The 20,772-nt window shown below is 35.0% G+C and overlaps 1 protein-coding gene across 6 annotated transcripts; it reads left to right on the plus strand.

Moving 5' to 3' along the window:
* Positions 1-985: 985 nt before the first annotated feature.
* On the plus strand, positions 986-13,745 carry LOC144548627 (uncharacterized). 6 transcript variants are annotated; one of them, XM_078297342.1, is made up of 3 exons: positions 986-1,157; positions 1,541-1,652; positions 11,431-13,745. In XM_078297342.1, the coding sequence occupies exon 3, from the start codon at positions 11,561-11,563 to the stop codon at positions 13,487-13,489; it is 1,929 nt and encodes a 642-aa protein (XP_078153468.1). In that variant the 5' UTR covers positions 986-1,157; positions 1,541-1,652; positions 11,431-11,560; the 3' UTR covers positions 13,490-13,745. The 6 variants fall into 6 exon arrangements, with proteins under 6 accessions (XP_078153468.1, XP_078153461.1, XP_078153464.1 ...); XM_078297335.1 differs by lacking the exon at positions 986-1,157 and adding an exon at positions 2,621-3,292 and having other exon boundaries at positions 1,417-1,647; positions 12,168-13,745; XM_078297338.1 differs by lacking the exons at positions 986-1,157; positions 1,541-1,652 and adding an exon at positions 9,699-9,935 and having other exon boundaries at positions 10,584-13,745.
* The last annotated feature ends 7,027 nt before the right edge of the window (positions 13,746-20,772 follow it).

A 20,772-nucleotide genomic window follows, 5' to 3' on the forward strand; every position in this document is an offset into this window, starting at 1 on the left:
ATTTGCACAAGCATCACCTACTTCACATTTAACCCAAATTACTCCCACTCGAGCATCAGATAAAATATAATCGTGCAATTGAGCTTTCTTAAGCTATAGTGTTCAATTGTACCTCAATTCAGTTGAATTTTGCATCCACAGAATCTCGATTCTCCTACCACACTTAGAAGTACAATTAAATGTACTCTAATTTTAGTCAAAATCTAGCTCAATACTGATAAGAACACATACCTCAGCCAATCAGAAATAACGAAATGCATAAACATGACCCAATCAACTAAATTAAAAATACAAAATGAAGAGATAAAAGCTCTGAGATCGAAAGTTAATCTAGAAATTGCGTAGCTAGATCCATTTTGTGGTGACACCGGCTTCGTTTTTCTTACAGCCATGACTCGCACCGCCTTGGGCCGCTGTCCAGACATCTCCGCAGGCTGAGGCATGCTCGATCCGTGAGGGAGGGAGGCGAGAAGGGGAAAAGCGATGACGGGAACGAGAAGGGAAGAGCGATGACGGGAACGAGAAGGGAAAAGCGATGACGGGAACGAGAAGGGGAGAGTAAGAAATATCATTGATCAGCAGCTTGATCGGGAAGGAGAGGAAGAACAAAAAATGTTTTGGACTGGACACTCTGTTTAAAAACAAAGTTTAAAAATAAAGGGTATAATATAATAGTCTGTTAAAATTTTAAAATAATTAAATAAAAGATAAAATGAGTATAGGACTATAGGGGATAAAAGAAAGAAATTTATTTATTTATAGAGATTTTGGATATTATGGTGATTTGATGAGAATATTGGCTATTTCAAATTTTTAGATGAGTACACTGAGAATTGGCTTTCCATTCATTCCGATTTCCGAGCAAGGACTGTTCTAAAAATCCCACCCAAAGTACCACTCTCCTCTACTTGTCTACTTGTTCCCCCAATCCCCACTTAACAAAATTACTCCCAGCGCCTCTTTCTCTTCTTCCCACGCAACTCTCAGCTCACCTCACCTCCTCTCTCAACTCTCTCTGCACTTCAACTGTTTGTCAAAATGCTCGTGGGAAGTTTTGGGGCTCTAAGCAGCAGGAACCACTTGTAAAAGAAAGCTGTTCCGCCTGTTGGTCGCAAGAACCTGACACTGTCCGTCTTCTAGAAGCAATTCCTTCTAAGGTAACCACCGATCTTGCACCTGCATGACCATTTCAAATTCCCTTTTTTCATATTCATAGGGAAACCTCTTACTGAGTACCAAGTATTAAAGCAGCAGCCACTAACCCTTACCCAGATTCTATACTAATATTTAAACTTTAAAGTGACCAACCGCTACCAAGTCCTATTGAACCACATCCCCTTGGATTAAACATTCACCTCACCCAATGCTTAAAAAAGGACCTACTGAACCACATCCCCTTGGATTAAACATTTACCTCACAGCATCTAAACTTAGTTTGAATGTTACAAGCATAATGGTGACATTATATTTTAATGAATCATGTAAAGGCAATATATTATTAGATCAAATATTATCTTAATCAAAATTTGTTTATGAGCAGGTTACAATACCAGTTCCAATCAAGCACAGTTGATCTAATCAAGTTTGTACCTGCATGTACTGGTCAACACTGTGCATGCACACTATCTGCTGCCACAGATCCAATTTGTAAGGTTAATTTTGATCTTTAGATTTCTTTCGTGTAATTATCTCCAATAGGAGTAATTGGTTTGTCAGACATAAATTAGGTTGGTTATTATAATTCTTGTTCCTAATTTGTGCAAGGCATTGGCTCTGGTATTTGTCCAGTCATATCAAACCTATATGCCTCACTATTTTAGTATGGTATAGGAATTACTTAAGATCCTCAATATAGCACCAACTTGTAAATTTAGCAAAAAGCAAACACAACTTGTAATTTTCTTGGCCTTGTTTCAATTTGTAGGGTCAATTTCGAACCTCTAGTTGCTATTTCTTTATTCCCTTCCTAAAGAATAAAGAGTAATTAATTTGTTGGGCCATAAATTAGGCTGGTGTTCCAATGTTTATTTGTAATTATGAGAGGCATCAACACTCTTATTGGTCAACTTGTATCGTTTCTAGAGGCCTGAGCTTCTTACTATGATACTAGGAATTAACAAAAAGCAAAAAAAAAAAAATAGTCCCAATTAACTACTAAGCTCTGGTCCTTGAAATTTTTACTTGGTTTGATACATATTACTTCAGGCTTAGTATGGACTAGTATAGGAGTATTAAACTTAAAACATTAATAAAGTAAATAGCAGTCCTCATTGACCATATCCCTAGCTGGCAAATGACCAAAAAGCCCTCCTGGAAGAGCTTTGCTCCTGCCTATGCACAATTTAAAAAAAAAAAAGATGTATAGCACAAAAAAGACATCTGGCAGTACCAAACTGTAGCCTAATAGCATGGTAGCTGATCTGATTGAAATCATGCTTTCAAGACTACCTAATTGTGTAGGACTATTTACATTGTGCATTGCCATTAAACACACGTCATGTACTGTATGAAGGGGCAAGGGCTAGCTCCAGAATACTGAAGCCTAATATACTGACCTGCATTACTTTAGCACTTCATGCAAAATCCATTCACCATTCTTTCAATTTTTTTTGTTTTTTAGGTAAACCATTCTTAAATTATAGCACGCATTCAAAGGCCCTTGCAACCAACTTCTCTCCTCAAACTGTGACAGCTGAGTTCTCTGGATTTCTGTCCTTACAAGTCAAAACAAACAGGTGTTTCAACCTATTTTCTACAAGTGGAGATTGTAACCATTTCCAATACATGGCCATGGGGATCCGCCAATTGGAACTGGCTTTAAAAGAATGTTGTCAGTCCAGCACCCTTACTATTAAAGACGCTCTTCAATTTTTTGATCGCTTGCTGGCTGCTAAGAACCCGGCACCGTCCATCTATTCCTTTAATCATCTCTTTAAGGCCTTAATTCGCATGAAGAACTCCAACAATCATTATGCAACTGTCTTTTCACTTTTTAACCGCTGGACCCAAACTAAAGGATTCTCCCCCTCACCCAGTGTCGTCACCTATTCTATGTTGATTGACTACTGTACTCGAATGAATCGGCCTGGACTTGGGTTGGTTTTCTTTGGACGGTTTATTAGGGCGGGCCAGAGAGGTGATGCTTACTTCTTCAATTCGCTACTCAAGGGTCTTTGTTTTGAGAATAAGATCAGTGAGGCCATAGCCATGGTATTCAATAAAATGCCTAAGTTGGGCTGCACACCTGATGTTATCTCCTACAACATTGTTATTGATGGCCTTTGTAAGGAAGGTGAAGTAAGTAAAGCATTTAGTTTGTTTGACCGAATGCTCTCAAAGGGTATTACACCAGATGTATTTACGTACAGCTCACTTATTAATGGCCTGTGCAAGGAAGGAGATACTGAGAAGGCAGAGGAACTGCTGTCCTACATGGTTTCTAAAGGACTTCAACCTAATGTTGTGACCTATACTACTCTCGTGGATGGGTTGTGCAAGGAAGGGCAATTGGGAAAGGCAGTGGAAATGCTCCAGTCCATGGTTTCCAAAGGACATGATCCCAATGTTGTGACTTATAATACCATCATAGATGCAATTTGCAAGGAGGGGGAAACTGAAAACGCAGAAGAGTTGCTATGTAATATGATTTCTAGAGGTACAAATCCTAATGTTCGTACCTATAATACTCTTATAGATGGGCTCTGCAAGTTGGACAAATTAGAAAAGGCAAAGAAGTTGCTGAATGAAATGGTTTCAAAGGGATTATTGCCTAACACTGTAACTTGCACTATAATTGTGGATGCACTTTGCAAGAGGGGGGAACCTGATAGGGCAGAGAAACTATTGTATGATATGCTTGATCAAGGTGTCAGACCTAATCTTATCACATATACTAGTGTTATAAATGGATATTCTAAGCTAGGCTGCTGGAAAGAGACTATTAGAGTTTTGAAGGATATGATTGATCACGGCATTTTGCCCGATGAGGTTACTTATGGATCAATGATGGATTCTTTGTGCAAACAAGGACAAAGCAAGGAATCTGAAAAGTTACTTGACTTAATGGTAAGGGGAGGTATAAAACCAGGTGTTGTATCATATCGATTTTTACTTCTCGGCTATGTAAATGATGGCAATATTGATGGTGTGATGAATATCCTAGATAGAATGCATCTCAATCATGTAGCGCCAGATCTCTCTACTTACACTTCCTTGCTGAAAGCATATACTAAGAAGAAAAAAGTAGATGCGACTATGAGTGTGCTGAACAGAATGAAGCAAGAAGGGGTGAAACCTGATTTGGCTGCCTCTGCACCGGTTTTAGAACTGCTTTTGAAAATGGGACGAGATGATGATGCGAGAAATCTCATGGAGCAGACAATTAGTAAGACTAATGATTAAAGTGCTGAGTTTGGTTGAAGATTGTTTTTTTTAATCTAGGTAATCATTTTATGTACTTTGGGCATTTTACTATTCTATTTAACTGAAGGGCTTGTACTGCTCTGCTGCATATTACTTGATTGATGTTTAATTCTCTGTGAAGTGATTTGAGCCATTATTTGATTTTACCAGTTAATGTATCTCATCCTCCCAACTTATATTTTATATTCTATAAATTCGGTTCATTGTGCGCGATCCCCTACAAGTTTACATAATAAAGAGGGCTCCAATTAAACGTTGGTATTTGCCAACTAAGCAAACGCGGGTCAATATGATGTGTTGTATTATCAATGCCACTGGATGTCTTAGTATGTACTACAGAAGCATTTTATTACAAGTTTTAGTAGAAATGAGACTTCGTGAAATATTTGTCCAATTTAATTTGTTCTGCTGAGAATTAGTACTTTAGTTGTTACCTTTTGACTTAAAATGTTTGCATATTAATGTGTGTTTTCTATTTACTTGATTATGCTTGGAATGAACCAGCTATTATTTTCTGTTTAATATTGCTTTGGTATGTGTTGTCGTTGCTAGTAATTACAAATGTTGATTTTGTAAATGTTGTGTTTACAATGGGAAGAGTCTTTATAATTATGACCTTGTCATATTCTGGTAAAAATCCGATCTGATTTGCTTTGGAGGGCTTGGGTTTTTTCTTTGGAGGACTTGGTCTTTATGAATTTTACACTGGTTTACATTTCCAAAGTATGTACAAAGTGCAATTTTTTTAATTTTTTTTAATTTGCTTTGGAGGGCAAGGTTTTTTTTTTTTAATTTTCTTTTTAATTTGCTGTTATGTTTCAGAATTGAGAATTGCACTGCTTCACAGTTGAGTAACTGGTTGCCTTATGATTTGGATGCCATTTCTCTTCGGTGCTTACCTCAGCAGAACTTGCCTTTGATCCAGTGGATGCGCCGATAGCCCGATACCACTTGTACTACTATTATTAGCTAGATGAGAAGGGCTGTAATGTGTTTCAGTTGTAAACTACTTAAGATTCATGTTATTGATGTCTGTAATAAGATAGGAGAATGAATATTGATGTTTTCAGTCTTAGTTGGTATGGTACGAGGCATAGTTCGAAAAATCGGCCGATTCCGATTCAAATCGGCCGATTCAACTCGGAATCAGACTGGACCGAGTCGATTTTTGCCCGATTCTCAAGTTGGTGCGATTTTTTTCAAAAAAAGCGGATGAACAGTGAAAATGCAAAATGCAAAGGAGGCATCCTGCTACAAGATGATTGCAAAATGCAAATTTAGACAGTAATTAATTAATGCATATTTTTCTACATCTTCTCAGTCTTGACGTATGGTACCATTATAAATTTATAATCATAATGGCCGAATAACTCTAAATTAATTTCCCCGGGAACCATGTTTATATTTTTCTACATCTTCTTAAATATGATTCATACCGGCACCTTTTGTTTGTGACCTTACGGCTAATTAACTGATCGGGACGATTTATCGTACCGGTCGTGTTACATTGGAAATTTTCTTAGCACAAGCGGTCATGATTTGTACCAGTTCATTCATTTCGAAAGCATTAATCATATAATGTGTTTAACTTAGTATCTTACTATAGTCAAGATGCAGTTATTTCCACATTTAATTTTTGGATATTTATGATATAATTTTTCAATTTGGCTGTTGCACATTCAACATTCTTGATATGATACTAAATTTACAATTATTTCACATCCTTCAATTAAAGTTTAAGTTTTTTTCTTGACAATCTTCTTTTATATTTTGATATTGGTTCAAATTAGTATTTAATTAGTCAATTGATAAGTGACATAATACTAAAATTGATGACTTCAACCAGTATAGTAAAGTTTAACATAGTGAAATCTCAATTAATTATTTTAGTGGGCTAATTTGAATTAAGAAGATGAAGTAAAACTTATAATAATTATGTGCATTGATTGAAAAACTTGATTGACAACAAAAATTAATAACTAGACGTAATCAAATTTTTAATCAAGTAAAAAAAAAAAAAAAAAAAAAAGATAAATGCTCTGCAGCGCAAAATCTAAGTAAAGGTCTTAGGTCTCGCATTTCAATCCCGTGAATCCGAAATTTTTAAAAATACCATTTTTTTGATAATTATTAAACCAAAACACTAATTTCGGGTGGAAATGTTATATTTCGCATGGCCTCTTTCCGGAGAAGCGGGCACCTGGAACCGGGCCGCTTCGGGGGGAAGCGGGCATTTATTTGGGCCGCATTGGGGAGAAGCGGGCTGGGCTGCATTGGAGGGAAGCGGGCTGGCCGCTTTGGAGGTGGCCGCTGTCTCGTTTTTTTGATACGATTCATTCCTCATTTCATCCCTTCAAATCATGTAATTTTCTTCTTCTTTCTAAATTTAAATTTTAGTTTAAAGTAGGAGTAGGAGTAGGAGTAAGATAAATATTTAGGGTTTAGGATCAGGTAATTATGGAATTGTATCAAAATTAATTATTGACCAAAATAATTATGAAATGGTATGAAAATTGATTATTGACCAAAATAATTGTAAAATTGTACCAAAATTGATTATTTGACCAAAATAATTATCGTATTGTACCAAAATTGATTATTCACTAAAATAATTATCGTATTGTACCAAAATTATGAAAATTAGTTATTGACCATAATAATTAATACCCAAACTATAATTATTTTTTGAAATTTAATTTCAAATCCTAATAAGACCAAAATATGAAAATACAGCATGGCATCTATGGGATTTGGACCGTCTTCTAGTAGGGATGTACCTTCTTCCAGTGGAGGTTCACCAGTTATACCCACTCCATATGAGATGTCACAGTATGTCGATGCGGCATTGACATCTGTGGTCCTCGGTATCCGGCACCGCACTAATCAGGTATCAGACTTTCTCTGATACCCGAATGCGGAGCACCGTATCTTAGAGGCTGCCACTGGAGTAAGTTTTATATTATTAATAAAATTATAATTTTATTTCAAATTTTATTAATAATATATATTTTTAATTTAGGGACTAGATACAGTTACAGTACGCCACAACAAAATGTGGCTTAAGTACCAGAAGGCCTATGCAGGGACGTTGCGTGCCATGGGATTGTACCAGCTATCCCAGATGGCCGAGGAGATTGCCGATCCGGGATTGTGCTCTGGGCTCATTGAGCGATGGCGTCCCGAGACACACTCATTTCATCTCCCCCGCGCTGAGATGACAGTCACCCTACAGGATGTCAGCTGTCTATGGGGCATGACCATTGTCGGGGAGCCTGTGACGGGCGTCGAGTATGGAGATTTCAGATCCTTGTGCGAGGACCTGCTGGGGATACCGCACGCTGCTTTGCAGAAAGAGAAGAAGAGAGGCGCAAAAACACAGATCTCCCCAGGTATCATCAGCTTGGCAAAGCTGAGATCCGCCTTCAAGGAGTTTCCAACTCCTAGTAGTCGTCCCCCTCAGGTATGTAAATTTTATCTTATTTACTTATACAAAATTTCAGTTTTCTTCTAAATAGTATTTTAATTAAAATAAATAACAGGCCACCATTGATCAGCACTTGCGTGCATACATTTTGGAGATGACACACACAAACCTGGAGCGAATTACATTGCGCCTCAATCATTGCATGAACCATGCACAATCTTCAAAATTATCTGTATCTACCAATGAAAAAACCAACGGGAGGAGCTGATTTTCTGCATCGTACCCGGTTGCAATCAACATTTTACATTTGTACCGGCCTGCTAAGAAACAGGCATCAACAGTGATGACAGGTCTGAGGTGTTGGAAAGCCTCTATGCATGGTCCAAATGCCCAAGCCGCCCTATTAAAGTACCTGTAAGGTCCAGGCTCACCAGTTGGATATGAGGTAACATCAAACAATGTACCTGGATTTTTTTCGCTTAATGGCCTCCAATAAGGGGACTATAAGCGCATATGACCCCTCCCAACTACCAAATTGGCGGGCAATTGCCAACTCCCTTCCACGCCACAATTTATTGTACGCTGGTACCTGACCGTTGTACGTTTGTGCACAAGCTATTATGACAGAAGTGATACTTAAATCTACGTCATTTCTCATTTTTTGTCTGCCCGAGCACATGCCTCGTATCTGCTGTGTCACTACGATCGCTCATGCAATCAGGATCAACATCCCCCCAATTTTCCTCTGCCTCTTGTATTTCCGGATCCACCGTCTCCTCAGTTTCCTCCGGATCACAAAGCTGAGCTCGGGATCGATGGGAGTGCCGACTATTAGACGGTCGGTCCCTCTGAACTGGGGCATGACTACTCTCAGGCATGTCAATCGGCAAAGGGATTCGGGACCGACGGGAGGGCCGACTAGTAGACCGTCGGCCCTCCTGAACTGGGGCATTACTACTTTCAGGCATGTCAATCTGGAAAGGGGGTTGGGCCACTGGACTTGAGGAGGTTGACGCATTAGCCCGACTAACACCCCGGATTAACCTTGCAAGGGGGTTAGGACGCTGGACTCGGTTAATCTCCACAAAGAGTTCAATTATCTTGTATTCACCTCCAGAAAAACTAATTGTCTGGTTGTACAGTACCTGCCAGACTCCATCATTCTGAACAAGAAAAAGTTGGAACCAAGTTTGGCCTGAACCAGTGGGCATGCTAATTTTGGCCTGAATATCAAGGTCATATCGATCCTGATTCAATCCGAGGTTCTGAGAAATAATCGATTTCAGAACCAACAAATCAGTACCCGAGATTACCGGTATCACAGAAACAGGCCCGATACTGTAATAAACCCCATTAGGGCCTATTAAAATCTCACCACCAGTGTAAATAGATACCATAACAGCCATTTAGTATGAGTATAAGAAAACCTAAAATTAAAAATTAATTAAATTAATTATAAATACTATTTTTTTTTTAAAAGATAGAAAATAAAAAACTTACGGTTCTGCTGAGAAGAATGGTGAAAAGAACGTGAAATCAATCTCTCACTAAACTCAGGCCAACTCTGTAATATAAATTATTTCGCAGGGTACCTTCTCCCCCAGGAAGCGGCCACTGTGGCCGCTGGCCCCCAATGCGGCCCAGCCCGCTGAGCCCAGAAGCGACCCAAATAAGTGCCCGCTTCCCCCCGAAGCGGCCCAGTTCCAGGTGCCCGCTTTCAGGGGAAGCGGCCATGCGAAATATAGAAATTCCACACGAAATTGGTGTTTTGGTTTAATAATTAAAAAAAAATGGTATTTTTAAAAATTTCGGCCCGTGAATCCCACCGACCAGAAGTAGCACTCTACTTCTCCAGTTCCCCCACTCAATAAAATTACCCACAGCGCCACACCGCCACTTCTCCAGTTCCCCTACTCTCAGGCTCGCAGCTGAACTCTCTCTTGCACTTCAACTGTTTGTCAAAATGCTCTTGAGAAGTTTACTCTCTCCAAGCAGCTGGAATCATTTGTAAAAGAAAGCTGTCAGTCGGGCACCCACACTATTGGTCGCGATAACCTGGCACTGTCCATCTTATATAAGCAATTCTAAGGTAAACACCGATCTGCCACCTGAATGAACCATCTCCAACTGGAGTTGTGACCATTTCAAATACACGTTCATGGGGATTCGCCAAATTATTTATGCCAGAAATTTAGCACCTTGCTGCATTATTTTGACTTATTTTTTTCTCTAATTTTGTGTCCTGTATTTGGTACTGCACATGAACAATTTGGGGTCCTCTGGCCGTGCACGTTAGTTGCTTGATAAAATGTCCCAAACAGACGTTACACTATGGATTCAATTTTTTAACCTTTCTGTTGGGAAGTATCATTTAGATTTCATTTCCCAAATGGATAAATAACAAATAAAACTAATTAATTGCAGTGGTGAACCTGGATTTTTTTAAGAAGGAAGTAGGGGTTTAGGTTATGAACCAGAACAACCAGTTTAGTAAGGTTTAATACAAAAATATAAGACAATGAGAGAACACTAAGAGAACATATTTATTTTAATATGTACTAGTTTATGAGCTAATTAGGGTTCTGATAGTTCTTACGATCTGTGAAGGTTCCTCACAGCATCTAAACTTAGTTTGAAGGTTACAAGCATAATGGTGACATATTATTATATTGAATCATGAAAAGGAAATTTATTATTTCATCAAGTATTTACTTAAGCATAATATCTTTATGAGCAGGTTACAGTACCATTTGCAGTCAAGGACTCCAATATCAGGTTCTTTTGCTATTGAGCTGATCAAGTTTGGTACTGGCATGTGCTGGTGACCACTGTGCATGCACACTATCTACTGCTACAGTTTCAATTTGTAAGGTTAATCTTGATCTTTAGATTTCTTTCGTTTAATTATATCCAGGAGTAATTGGTTTGTTGGGACATAAATTAGGCTGACATTACAATTCTTATTCATAATTTGTGAGAGGAATCGACTCTAGTATTTGTCCAGTTGTACCAGATTTGGATACATCACCTTTTTAGTATGGTGTAGGAATTATATCTAGTATCCTCAAAATAGCACCAACTTGTAAATTGGACAAAATCTGGTTCATGAAGTCGAAGTTTGTCTGATTTAGACCACTACAAGCTCAGTAATTACTGGTATAAGAGTATTGACCACTACCGTGCTTCTCTATTTAGCATTTTGCTACATTTAGTATGATATTGTGATTTATTGATTTCCATGTATTAAGTCTCCTGTTGCTCCTGGATTCCTTAGATCACTTGCTCACTGATGAAATACCTAACCACTAAAATTGACCAAAAGGCCCTTCTGGAAGAGCCCAACTTGACCTTCACTACTCTCAATAAAGCCCTTCTTACTCAAATAAGAAATACAACGAATGGTAGCTGATCTAAATTGAAACTGTACCAACCTGGAAAACTTCATATATTTGTGTTTGACTATTAAGCAAAGCTGGACATCACGTACTGGATTGATGCCTAACTAGTACTATCTATGTTGGTACCAATTGCCTCAGTCATGTTATGCAAAATTTATTCACCATCCTTTCATTTATGTTTTGTAGGGAATGTATTGATAAATTCTTAGGACACTATTATAGTTGAACAAGGGGGGTCACTGCATTTTGTGAGGCTACCAACAGCCTCAACTCAATCATCTACAAGTGGAGTTGTGACCAATTCCAACACATTCTCATGGGGACCCGCCAGCTGGAATCACTTGTAAGTGAACGCTGTCGGTCGGGCACCCTTACTATTAAAGATGCTCTTCAATTTTTTGATCGCTTGCTGGCCGCTAAGAGTCCAGCACCATCTATCATTTCCTTTAATCAACTCTTTACAGCCTTAACTCGTATGAAGAACTCGAACAACCATTATGCAACAGTCTTTTCACTCTTTAACCGGTTAACCCAACCTAAAGGGGTTTCGCCCTCACCCGATGTTTGCACCTATAGTGTCTTGATCGGCTACTGTATCCGTATGAATCATCTGGGACTTGGGTTGATGTTCTTTGGGCGGTTCATTAAGGAGGGTCAGAGAGCTGATGCTTTCATCTTCACTCCTCTACTCAAGGGCCTCTGTTCTGAGAATAGGGTTAGTGAGGCCGTAGCCATGTTGCTATACAAAATGCCAAAGCTGCGTTGCACACCTAACGTGATATCCTACAACACTGTTATTGATGGCCTTTGTAAAGAAGGCCCAGTTAGTAATGCATCTAGGTTGTTTGAGCAAATGCTTTCAGCGGGTATTGTGCCAAGTGTAGTCACATACAGCTCACTGATTGATGGCCTTTGTAAAGAAGGCACAATTAGTAAAGCATTTAGTTTGTTTGAGCGAATGCTTTCAGAGGGTATTGCGCCAAATGTATTTACGTACAGCTCACTGATTGACGGCCTTTCTAAAGAAGGCGCTATTAGTAAAGCATTTAGTTTGTTTGAGCGAATGCTTTCAGAGGGTATTGCGCCAAATGTATTTACGTACAGCTCACTGATTGACGGCCTTTCTAAAGAAGGCGCTATTAGTAAAGCATTTAGTTTGTTTGAGCGAATGCTTTCAGAGGATATTGCACCAAATGTAGTCACATACAACTCACTGATTAATGGCCTGTGCAAGGAAGGAGATACTGAGAAGGCAGAGGAACTGTTGTGCTACATGGCTTCTCAAGGACTTCAACCTGATGTTGTGACCTATACTACTCTTGTGGATGGGTTGTGCAAGAAAGGGCAATTGGGAAAGGCAGTGGAAATGCTCCAGTCCATGGTTTCCAATGGACATGATCCCAATGTTGTGACTTATAATACCATCATAGATGCAATTTGCAAGGAGGGGGAAACTGAAAACGCAGAAGAGTTGCTATGTAATATGATTTCTAGAGGTACAAATCCTAATGTTCGTACCTATAATACTCTTATAGATGGGCTCTGCAAGTTGGACAAATTAGAAAAGGCAAAGAAGTTGCTGAATGAAATGGTTTCAAAGGGATTATTGCCTAACACTGTAACTTGCACTATAATTGTGGATGCACTTTGCAAGAGGGGGGAACCTGATAGGGCAGAGAAACTATTGTATGATATGCTTGATCAAGGTGTCAGACCTAATCTTATCACATATACTAGTGTTATAAATGGATATTCTAAGCTAGGCTGTTGGAAAGAGACTATTAGAGTTTTGAAGGATATGATTGATCACGGCATTTTGCCCGATGAGGTTACTTATGGATCAATGATGGATTCTTTGTGCAAACAAGGCCAAAGTAAGGAAGCTGAAAAGTTGCTTGATTTAATGGTAAGGGGAGGTATAAAACCAGGTGTTGTATCATATCGATTTTTACTTCTCGGCTATGTAAATGATGGCAATATTGATGGCGTGATGAATATCCTAGATAGAATGCATCTCAATCATGTAGCGCCAGATCTCTCTACTTACACTTCCTTGCTGAAAGCATATGCTAAGAAGAAAAAAGTAGATGCGACTATGAGTGTGTTGAGCAGAATGAAGCAAGAAGGGGTGAAACCCGATTTGGCTGCCTCTGCACCAGTATTAGAACTGCTTTTGAAAATGGGACGCGATGATGATGCAAGAGATCTCATGGAGCAGACAAGTGGCAAGAGATCTCATGATTGATGTGTTAAATTGGGTTGAAGATGGCTCTTTTTTAGTATATTTATGTTTATCAGGGGTTGATGGGGGGGTATATCTGCAATTCTCCAAGACGAGACTTTCAGCTACTGTCATGGCTTTTTGCTTCTCACAGGGGTATGGGTTTTATCTTATTCCCAAGGGGCTTAATGTAAGTTTCAATTGTTTTATCTTTTATGTTTTGGGCTTGTAGATGATGTATGTTTGTCACAGGGGGCTTTTATGTAAGATGGAGCTGGCTTTATGTTCGTACCAAATGTCTTAATTTCCTACTGACAAGTACCAGTCATTGTCCTACTTGTATTTCCTTTTAATCGCTGATTGCAGAGGAATGATGTATTTCATATCAAGCTACTTAAATAATAATATCATTAATTGAAATAGTTCAGACCTCTGCGCTGCATATGGATGCAAAGTAATTAATTAAATGTACAAATTCTGGTCCTAAACCTCGCATTACAAAAGATCATGTAAAACAGAAGAATTTAAATTAAAGGAAATTCTAAAAGTTCAACAACAGCAAATTTAGGCCAATTTTAGAGTTCCAACAATTCTGAAAGGGTGTACTCGTGATACAAATTTAAACGGACTATTTTACCCTTAATTCAAAATCACTATTTTGTACTATATCTGATCCAGTAATAAGACTGCTGAGATATTCAATTACTTGAATGAGGCACGAGAAAGATTTTCTAAGCTATGACCAGAACTTGTTTTATGCTATAAAAGGAGATATCATGGATAAATTCGCACCAAATGTCAGTCTGAACCATTCAACATGATCACCATATTAAAATTTCCTTTGTGCCCAAATTTTAAGTTTTAAAAAAAAAAAAATCGATATTTTCATAATTTTAGAAAATCATTGGTTTTTTATGATCTAAACAATTCAATACTGATTTTCAAAATATTCGAAAAGCTAGTAAAAAAGTTCCGAAAAATGTAGAATTTCTCTCCAAAGTTCAAATTCATGACGTATGAACAAATTATATTTTACCGCAAACGGTTAGTGCCATAAAAAAACTGGTACAACTAAAATAAGGCCTTGGGTCACCCGCAACTATTGCCCAGTATAGTGTCCCCATACTAGATCTTTCTTTCTTCTATATATTGGATGTGCTTTGATTTGACTGTTTGTTAAAGGATTAAATGCCTCTTTATCGTTAACAACGGTCAAACCATTACGAAAATGCTAATCGGAAGTCTGTTGAAGGATTTTTCAATTAATCGGTCGATTATTCTCGTTTAATCATCTGTTTATTCCCACTTATATCCATTTATTCCAGTAAATATTATCTTTACATTATTTTTTTTTCTATGATTGTGTGATAATAAGTTTCATAAATCTAATTCTATTTGTGCTTTGTGTTTTGATATACATTCAATATTTTTTATATATTTTTTTATTACTGATTTTGAAATTGAATAATTCTTCAGTATATATTTTTCTTACTTATTGATATAATTTTTTCAATTAGTACAACATGTTCAAATATGAAATTTAGTTGTTATTATAAACTAAATTTAGTGGTTTATGTTAGGATATTTGATTTCTTTCAAATAATATGTTATTAGTATTTGAAAAACCTTAATTTTTGAAATTATTTTTGCTTTAAATAAATGTGTTACTTACACATGTAAAGTGCGTATGTATTGTTAATATTAAATAAGTGTAGTATCATGCTATAATAATAGTAGTAAGATAAATTAAGTTTATTTGATAAGTTTGATGAGTTAAATAAATTATTTTTAACAAATTAGGAATATATACACACATTATTTGAATGAAAATGATTAATCGGTTACATAATTCCAATTAATTGGTTGTATACTGATTAATTGCTTAACGATACACCGTTCGTCCGACAAACACATATCGTTATTTACAACACTGATAAGTAGTGCAGTTACATGCTCCTTGGCTGATTTCTTGACAATTTTTGTTTTCAATTAATAGCATGATTAGCGTAACTTTGACATGCTAATTCGAATAGTACGCACTATTCTTTACTTGTTACTTATTAAGATTTAATGAAATTGTACAAGTGTCAGTCAATATCTAGCTTTTTGTATACATAAAAAAAACTATTTTATATCTCTTATTTAGATAATGTGAGAGATCAGTTTGACAATAATTTAGCTTGACAATATATTTTTCAAATCAAGCGACAAAAAGAACAATAAAAAATAAATCTATTAAAATAACTTTTAAAACTTTATTTTTCTGACTGCTTGACTTTATACTAAATAAATTTCAAAATTTTGTATTTGCATGTGTAACTTATAAAGTAGATCAGTTTTAACTTTTAACAGTTTGGATTCATCGTTTGAAGCTAATTTGATAGATTTTGAAATTATGAATTAATAATTTATAACTTTAATTTTCAGATTTATAAATTCTCAAATCATAAATCAGTTGCAATCTGATGATATAGAAATAATAATTGCATGTGCCTACAGTTCAAATAATAATGGTCAAATCTTTTTTATTTAAAACCTAAAATTGTCATATCAATGTGTATAAATTGTCATATCAGTGGTCACTGGTACTTATTCCTTTGTAATGTTATTTTTCCACAATTTTTTTGTTCTAGCTGCAAGAAGCAAGTGGAGACTTGCATTTTCTTTTTGCGTTGGGTTGGGATATAGCAATAACTTTTGATGTATTAATAAGTTGCATCTTTTTATTAATTAATTACTGTCTACTTTCTATATATTTTATTCATTCTGAGAGTTTATCATGGACAATGTATGAATTATATATACAAATCAAAACAACATGAGAGATTATCATGCATGAGCCCCCTTCGATAGACACAGTGATCATGTCTTTTGAATCAAGGCATTGCAATGATTATGTGAAAAACATATTGTGGTCATCAAAACTTCATGTTTATATGTGTTTAGTGGACAATACATATATTGTCATGATCATTGAATGAATTTGTTGTGTTGGCTTATTTATATAAATGTGCTCAAATCTATAATTCTTACATTGTTCAATAATAAAATATATGACATTAAAAAATCAGATATTAAATATATGATATTAAAAATGCACGACGCAAGTGATTAAAATCATGGGATATTTGAGAAAACTGATATCAAAATGTAAATTAAAGTCAGTGAAAGAGGTATGATAGCTAATTTTTTTAATAAAAATAATGAAAATGGATCACTTAAAGAATTTTAATGTTTTTAACAAATTATCACTTAAAGTCATCACTAAAACGGTCCAATTTGAAAAACTTGAGTCTCCATCATAATTTTTTGCTTTGGGTTTGGGTCTAACAACACTCCATACATATTTCCAAAAAACAATCATACATCTTAATTTTGAACTTTCAATTAACCTTTGACCAGACACGGTGGTGCACGACAAAATTTAAGTGGTCTAATCAACACGTATCTTACATTCTTATTCAAGTCAAAAAACCACTCTCATGACCATAAGCCCTTTAACAATCAAATTTTAGCAATCCAAACCAAATCATACATTATCTAGTGATTGTAATACCTCAACCCTGGATTGCCAACATGGCATTATGTAATTGGGTATTTTAATTATGAAACTACCTACTCCAAAATCATGATTATCTAAATAATTTATTTGATAAGTATGTATGAAATTCAAAATAATTTATTTGACAATTAAGTATGAAATTCAAAATAAATGCAGTTCAATCATATTTGTACAAGTAAAATTAATAATAATATAATTTTCTCGCCCGAAATAATATAGAATTATTTGTAATGGTGACTAACAAGAGAACGAAGTCTTTTGAGTACAATGAGCTACAACACCGTCTGATCCGTTGTAACATTATCGCAAAATATATATATGATATTAATAACAAAATTAAAATAACAAAATGAACGTATGTATTGTTGTATTGGTTTAGTAAAATAAGTTTTTTTTTTAAAGAAGTAATATTGTTTCTTGAACAGATCAGTGAAATAGCTAAATTATTTTGAAGCTAATTGAAGTTAAATTAATCATCAAAAAATTAATTAAGCAGAAACAAAATAATTGAGTATAATACTAATTAAGGTTGGAATTTTGAAGTATTTAGAAATTAATTAGAATTTTGGAAGTCAAGAATTAATAATGTAGTTATTGATTAAAATATGTTTTATAATAAGTATATATGAAGTTAACCAATTAAGGATTAAGTTCTTAAAATGACATAAAAAGAGAGACATTTATTTTATAAAGAAGTGTTTAATAAACTTTCTTTCAAATAATTTGCAATTTAATTATTGATTAAAGAAATTCGAGGGTTCATCTTATAAAATATGCAAACTAAAAAGAAAAGACAAAACAAATGGAATGGAACACCGTGGCATTTGGTCCACGTGGCACTCATGCAATAAGCCCACCCTCTAACCGAGCTTCCTAATTTCGTTTAATGAGTTTCCGCTCTTCGATTCTCTTAAAAAAAAAAAAAAAAAAAAAAAAAAGAGAGGAAGAGAGAAATAGATGAAAATGATAGAAAAATAAAAAAATTGTAATTTATTAGAAAAGGCCGCTGTCTGATGCAATTTGTGATGCAGATAACATGTCTAATCTTTTTTTTTTCTACTGCCGTTTATAATGAAGTAAACGCATTTGCTTAAATTCATATTAGCGTTTATTTTGACATAATCCATTAACTCCAATTAACAAAATAGTTGCTTGGATTGTTTTATTATTATTATTTATCTAACACCTTTTTAAATAGCATGCTTACACTGTCAATAAATATTATGAATTTAATTTCCATTTTTATAAATATTCTGAATTTTATTAAAACTTATGGTATCTGAAAATTTTGAATTCTGAACAAAATATGACAATGCCAATAATTTAGTTTTCTCAACAACAAGATATGTCAAAAATCGAGACAAAACAGATATATATGTTGGAGTCTTTGACACCTTAAATGAGGTAAATATATTTACTAAGAGCGTTGGAGTTTATAAGAAAATAAAAAATAAATAACGATAATTAAGAACAAAATTGTGAAATTATGGAATATAGAAACATAAATAACGATAATACACCTCTTATAAATATCTCACATTAAATGAAATTCTATACAAAAATTATTCTCTTAATTTCTTACTCTACAGAAATAACACACACGTACTCTATTTCATTATCATGAAATCAAAGAAACTTTGACATCCGCTTTAGTTTCTGAAATCCAAAATTAATTAAGATATCTGCAAAATGGATTTAATTTGATGAGAGATTTTTGGTTTGATTTCCTTTTAGGCAATTCACCTTGTTATTAGTTTGCCTCATAAACCGGAAAGATGTGCCGTGACAAAAATTATAGTGGTTTGTTGTTCATATTGGTTTTCTCAAATATCTTAAAAGTGTTAGTAATTAAAAGTGTTAGTAATTAAATATTTTGAAAAACAAAAAAAAAACATAAATATCATAAGAGATTATTTGTTGGACAATATATTTCTAGATTTATGTAAGAATAATTGATAGTGAGATATTTATATAAATAAAACATCACAACATATTCATTCAAAAATGAGGACTATCTCATATATAACGATAAAGTTGTGATAACTGGAAAATATTTTTCACACAAACATTGCAATGTCTTGACTTGAACCAAATAGAAGGCTCCAATAATGTGGTACTTGTGAGCCAAGAGCACCGAGAGCAGTGCGCTGGAAAATCAAAGGAGATTTGCGCTAGGATATTGACACTGACTCATGGACCCCATCTGTCAGTATACTTCTGAATCCCTTCCTCTTTTGTTTCGGTTCAATTTCTTTTCTTTTCTTTTCTTTTTCTCTTTTGATTTTTATAAATTACTTCAGCAGACCACGTCGAACTCTTCTTCTCTATGGTAATACCTGAACCCTCAATTTGAGTTTAACACAGGTTTTGAAGCCCATATTTCCAAAGCACTTGAACCCCACTTGCCCACTACAGTCTTTTAGACGAGAATGTTATTTATATATGCTACAAGACTTCAATTTGCACCACATCAGCTGCCCATTTGTTATCCTAAAATTCTACCTCATAGTAACCAACTATATATGTTGAATTGCATGGATACGATTTGTTCTTAAGAACAACTTTCAGAACAAATCACGAGCTAATTGTTTCCCAACGATCGATCCAGATGCTACAGTTTTTGCTGCACATGAAATTAGAAATTAGGGATGTCAATTATTGACCACGAAATCAACCCGTATCCGATTCAATCTCTCAACTTGCGAAAACAAAAACATATCAAATGGTCAATATTAGACGTGACGTGGTATGACTAAAAGTCTTAAAAGCCAACAACTTCAATGGAGTATGTATTTGATTATTTTTTTTTTAATTATTTCAATATTCTAGCTTATTTTGTGACGACACATAATTAATCTTGAGGAGAACTCCGGGAAAAGTTAAAATAAATGTTAACCGTTCATTAATTATTAATCAGAAGATTGAGGTATAATTAAAGAACAATTAACACTTTCCTTCCAAATTAAAATGTCATAAATAAATGCAACATTTTTTTGTTTTTATTTTTCAAGAAAAATAGGGATCAAATTAAGTCCCCATTTGTTGGATTGATTGATAAATAAAGTTTCACTCATGGACATATATATATTTAGTAATACTAATAAATAAATAAATAACACATCAACAAACATATTTGGTGTGTAGCATGGTGCTATTGGTGGAAAAAAAAAATTTTAACCAAAATTAAAAAATTAATTTTAGGAAACCAGTGATTTTTTTTTTTTTTACAAAAACCATAAGAATTTTAACCGTTCTTCTTCTTTTCTCGGGCTGAAATATCATTTCAGTCCATCTTAGTTTCACAGATACTCATACGAACGACCACAGAAAATCCGTAAATATCTCCAGCCTGAAATGACATTTCACTCCCGTATTATTATTATTTTTTTTTACTGAGATAGCCTCCCTCTTCCCTTTCCCTTCTTTCTCCTTTCTCCTTTCTACCTTCTATTCTTTTATTTCCACTCGAACCCTCATTTTTTTTTTCAAGTCTCAACATTCTATTGTTGTTTTATTCTAATCACATAGATTTGTATATTTTTGAGAGAAAAATAAGAAAAACATAAGAGAAAACGCAGCCTAATGTAGGTTTTGTTTGAAGCTTATTTAGTGTATGTTTTGTTTGAACAAATTGATGTATGTTTTTTCATATAGTATATTTAGTTGTTGATCCCATATTAATTTAGCTAGTCCTCTTATTTATTTAGTTCATTACAAAAGTCAACAATTAAAAAAGAAACTAATA

The sequence above is a fragment of the Carex rostrata genome, chromosome 33, assembly GCF_964058835.1.
Source record: "Carex rostrata chromosome 33, lpCarRost1.2, whole genome shotgun sequence".
In the NCBI taxonomy this organism is placed as follows: Eukaryota; Viridiplantae; Streptophyta; class Magnoliopsida; order Poales; family Cyperaceae; genus Carex; species Carex rostrata.